This window comes from Sinocyclocheilus grahami, unplaced genomic scaffold (assembly GCF_001515645.1).
Source record: "Sinocyclocheilus grahami isolate Dianchi unplaced genomic scaffold, SAMN03320097.WGS_v1.1 scaffold678.1, whole genome shotgun sequence".
In the NCBI taxonomy this organism is placed as follows: Eukaryota; Metazoa; Chordata; class Actinopteri; order Cypriniformes; family Cyprinidae; genus Sinocyclocheilus; species Sinocyclocheilus grahami.
The window spans coordinates 345075-349686 of NW_015505857.1; the positions used below are offsets into that span (position 1 = coordinate 345075).

A 4612-nucleotide genomic window follows, 5' to 3' on the forward strand; every position below is an offset into this window, starting at 1 on the left:
ATTTCCACCCCCCCCCCCCCCCAAGTAAACTGGGTACTGATGTTGAGCTAAATCCAGACTCTAGTCAAAATCCTCTCCATCTATCTATCTGTCTGTCTGCCTGTCTTATCTATCTGTATATTTGTTGGGGGTAGGATCAGGATCAGGATGTGAACAGGAGACTGGACTGGGTCGTGCCTTGCGCAGCTGCTCGAGCTCCTGAGCGGTCTGCTGGAGCTGATGTTTGTGTCTGCTGAGCTGAGCCTGGAGCTCCTCCACCTCCCTGACTGCAGACTGATGCTCCTGCAAGAACAACAGAAAACATTCCTGCAAACCTACGATACCAGTGACAGAAAGAGAGATATATATAGCGAGAGAGAGAGAGATGTTCTGCTGCAGGGATGCAGCAGAAAGTCAGTGTTTGCTGTAAGAGGTCAGACTCGTTGAGCTGTACCTTAGACTTCTGCTCTCTTAAAAGCCTTTCTGCCTCCAGCTCTCGCTCCAGCCCACACTTCAGCTTCTGCGTCTCCAGTATCTGTGACTCCAGCTGCGTGGCGTTACTCTGCAGCGTCTCTATACGGGCCGTGAGGTCCTGTCGCTCGGAGGACAGCAGCTCGTGCTGAGACACAGACACACAAAACAATCATCCCGCTCACTCTGTACTGCTGCACACGTAAACATGCGTGAATGTCATTAGATACAAGTGAATCAGTCACAGGCTGCAGAGGCTAGATTCACGTCTCTTCATCGGTTCTGCTCAATGGCCCTCGATCATTCACAGATGTTTAGTGATTGTATGAAGCCACTTCTCCTCAAGTTCACACACACAGGTGTCCAGCAGAGGAGCCACAGGTGTATAGAATCACAATCACTAGAACCTAAACCTATTCCGCCCATAAATCACACATGCTTTCACACGACGGATAGACGGCTGTTACTGAAGTACCTGCTGAACTGCATTGTGAAGGCGTTTGGTTAAATCTTCACTGTGTTTACTGGCCTGCTCCAGCTTCTCTCTCTCCAGATCCAGCAGCTCAGCCTGCTTGTCATAATCCACCATCAGGTTCTAGAAATGTGTCGTTTAAAACAGCACTAGTAAACCTCTCATCTACAGATGAATTCAACTGGAATAGAGGACTGAACTCCAAACCTTGTAGTCCTCTGCGCCGTGGATGATGTCCTTCATAGATCGTGATAATGTGTCTCGCTCAGCCTTCAGCTGGTCCGCTTCTTCTCTCAGAGAGACGACCTAGAGCGCCAAACACAGCCCAAATCAACAGCACTGACAGAGACGCTATCTGACACCCGTCTCCACGAGTACGAGACACCTCAAACCTCTTTCTTGCTGATGTCCAGCTCCTTTTTAGCCTTGACAGCAACAGCTTTGATTTTGTTCATGCGTTCATCCTTATCTTTGCTTTCTTTCTTCAGCATTTCTACATGACAGACGAATCATCAAGAATATAAAAGAAACAGTTCAGGCAGGCATTATGAAATAGAGGTTTTCTCAAAGTCTAACGTGAACGAACTTACCCATTTCATGAGATAAAGCTTTCATTTGTTCGTTTTCATCAGACACTGATGACTCCTTGCACATCTAAAAATGGACAGTCAGCAGAAAAGAAACATAAGAGATCTTTGTGGAGCAATTCTGCTATAAATAACTGCACGTTTAGACTATTAATGCATGATTAATGCTAGTCGGTCCTCGAGTCCCTCTAGATAAACACCAGGCATTAAATGAGCCGACGCTGCTGCACGGAGGTTTCTGATACAGCCTGCCACTGTTCATCTCTCTCTGTTATTATAATTCATGGAGACACAATAGTGGAGCAAATGGGAACAGAAAAATGAAATGCATTCTGGTCTCTCAAGCACGTCTATAGAAGCTGACCCTGCTATGCTTAGCTTTCTCCTTTGAGATCTCAGTGATTGACTTCTTGCTTCTATACAAGAAAACATTCTAGCCTGCATCACAAACACAGGATACCTGTAAGTGAGTGACTTCTTCCCCGAGCTGAGATATTAGAGTGTCTCTGTCAGCAAGAGCCTGCTGGAGCTCGCTGGCCTCTTGAACCTGTGCGTCGGTTTCATCCAGCGACTCCTTTCCTTTTTCCTCTAAACCCCTGCTCAAGTCAGTGACCTGAGCGAGCAGATTGTGGTTTTCTGCCCTCAGCTTCTCGTTCATGGCTTGCATTTCTCTCAGGTCCTTCTGCAGTCCCTCGGTGTCTAACAGCACATCACCCAGACTGGCCTTCAGCAGGTCCTTCTCCCGCAGGAGGTCATGGATCCGCGCCTGCAGCTCGGCGGTGATGTGCTCGACTCTCTCCTCCAGCTGCTGGCGTAACACTGCTTTCTCCTCCTGAGCTGCAGTCCAGAGACGGTCTATGAGCGCAGAGATATCAGATGAGCCGTCGACCTCTGTCTCAGAGAAGCTCTGCTGCAGGATCTCAGTGATGTGGCACTGAAGGCCAGAGAGATGCTCCTGATTAGCCTCCATGTCTCGCTGAAGGCCGTCTCTCTCTTCTGACAGACTGGAGATCTGAGACCGGAGAAGCTTGATGGTGTCTCCACACTCGTCCTGTCTGGCTTGAAGAGCACTGACGTCCTCCTCGAGGGTCTTTATGCGCTCATCTTTCTCCTCGGTCACGGAGGACAGCTGATTCTCCAGGTTACTGGCCTGCGTGAGCTCATGCTCGGATTCAGACCTTGTGAACTTCAGCATCTCCTTGAACTCGAGGACAAGAGCCTCCTCGTGTTGAAGACTCACTAGGATCTCTTCATTTTTGTTCCTTAGGTCCTCAAAAGACATCTCCAGTCCCTCCGCTGCCGGCTCTGATGCTTCTTCTGCGTTTCTGCAGTGCTCCAGCAATCGGTCCCTCTCCTGGAAGACGCTCTGGAGCTTCTCCTGCAGAGCCTGAAGCGAGGCAGCCGTGTGCTCCTTCATGGCTCTGTACTGCTTCATGAAGCGCTCTGCTCGGTCCTGATCTTCAGACGGAGCTGAGGGTCTGTCTCGCTGCTCTCCTCCAGCACTCCAGCAGGTTTGCTTCAGGCCGTCGCTGTGGGACTCTTCAGAGATGCCACACTTCTCTTCACCTCTGTTCATCTGAAGCTCGTCGATTCTGAACTCCAGTTCTTCCTTCTCCACGGTGAACTCCTCTCGCACCTGCTTCAGCTCAGACTCCAGCTCCCGCTTCACGTTTCGCAAAAACACAAGCTCTTCCTGAAGCATCATGTTTCGAGACTGCAAATCCTCCAGTGCCAGTTTCAGCACGCTGGCCTCGTGACTCGAGTCGTCCGATGTCTTGGCACTCGGGGACTGTTTGGGAGGCCCCGCTCTGTTAGTGTCCTCCTCTTCCTCCTGCACGTCCTGCAGGAAGCCCTCCTTCAGCGCCAGCTGCTCCGACAGCTCCTCCTGCAGCAGAAGCAGCCGCTCGCGCTCCCTCTCGAAGTCTGCCGCGTTCACCTCCAGCTGCTCCTCCAGGAACCGCACGTCATCCTCGTACTGTCTGTTCAGCCTCTGGATTTCCCTCTGGAGGTTCTCCGTCTCCTGCTGGGACTCGGTGAGGCTCGTCTGGTGAGAGTCTTTCAGACCCTCCGCTGCTGCCATCCACTGGCGCCTGGCTTCTTCCAGCTCTTCCTGAGTTTGAGATATTCTGGACTCGTATTGAGTACAGGTTGCTTTGAAGTCAGCAGTGAGCTCTGCTGTGTGCGTCTGCAATTCTGTGCACTCTTTGTTTTTGAAGTCTAGCTCCTCCTGAAGAGCTGCTAATCTCACCACTGTCTCCTGCGAATACATGTGACCTAAAGTCAGTCACTTAAAAACAGCGGAGTTCATACAATATTACATGTGAAATCATGGATTCAACACAATCTCATCACCTCTAACCAGGACTCTACAGTGTGGCCATTTCAGTCGCATTTGCGACTGAAAACTACTGCGTGCGACTATGAAATAATATTTAGGAGCACCTGTGTGACTGACCCGGTCAGCATATTTGTGTTTGCGCTGAGAGAGCTTCAAAGGTTCTAATATATGTACGTGTTTCTGCAGCGTTGAGTAATGCATCACAGACATATCCTCTCATTATAACAAACACAGTGTTGACGGGGTGTAAATAAGAGATTCATTGTGCAGTGTAGAGAGCTTCGTCGATTATAATGGAGTTTTGTGAGATCGGGATAAACTAAGATGAGTGACAGCTTTTAATGATTATTAAGGGAGTTTGCAAATGTGATATTGATTTAATACAACAGTTCATTAAACAAGAAGTTAATATTAAGTGACTTATATTGTCTGACAACAACACAATTGCCTTATTTTGCTCTATTTCATCAATGAAAATATTTTTAAAAAGTAACAGCTGAGCTGCTGCGCATCTTCATTCAAACACAGCAGTGTCTCGTTTATGAATGAACTGCGTTTTTAAACGAATCTAGTGAGTCAATGATTCAGTTACCCATTCATAAAGACAGTCGGGCACTTCGTTCCTGAATGATTCAGCTGTTTGAACGAATCAATTGAATGAATGATTCCGTGATAAAATCAGTGACTTGACGCCAACTGCTGGCAGTTTTAGTTTAATTTTTAAAGCATCTTTTCTGTTATTTAAATCATTTCTATATTCAAAAT

The 4612-nt window shown here is 48.2% G+C and overlaps 2 protein-coding genes across 2 annotated transcripts in view; one reads left to right on the forward strand and one right to left on the reverse strand.

Annotated features, from left to right (window-relative positions):
* The window catches only part of LOC107559216 (E3 SUMO-protein ligase RanBP2-like), a 73970-nt gene that overhangs the window by 65156 nt on the left and 4202 nt on the right, over positions 1-4612 (forward strand).
* The window catches only part of LOC107559215 (GRIP and coiled-coil domain-containing protein 2), a 16741-nt gene that overhangs the window by 10314 nt on the left and 1815 nt on the right, over positions 1-4612 (reverse strand). Inside the window, exons 2-8 of the mRNA XM_016242965.1 lie at positions 1970-3766; positions 1513-1576; positions 1315-1415; positions 1130-1228; positions 926-1045; positions 434-598; positions 178-282 (exon numbers count right to left, since the gene is read on the reverse strand). Of these exons, the coding sequence (XP_016098451.1) occupies positions 178-282; positions 434-598; positions 926-1045; positions 1130-1228; positions 1315-1415; positions 1513-1576; positions 1970-3766 (2451 nt within the window). The remainder of the gene's footprint in view (positions 1-177; positions 283-433; positions 599-925; positions 1046-1129; positions 1229-1314; positions 1416-1512; positions 1577-1969; positions 3767-4612) is intronic.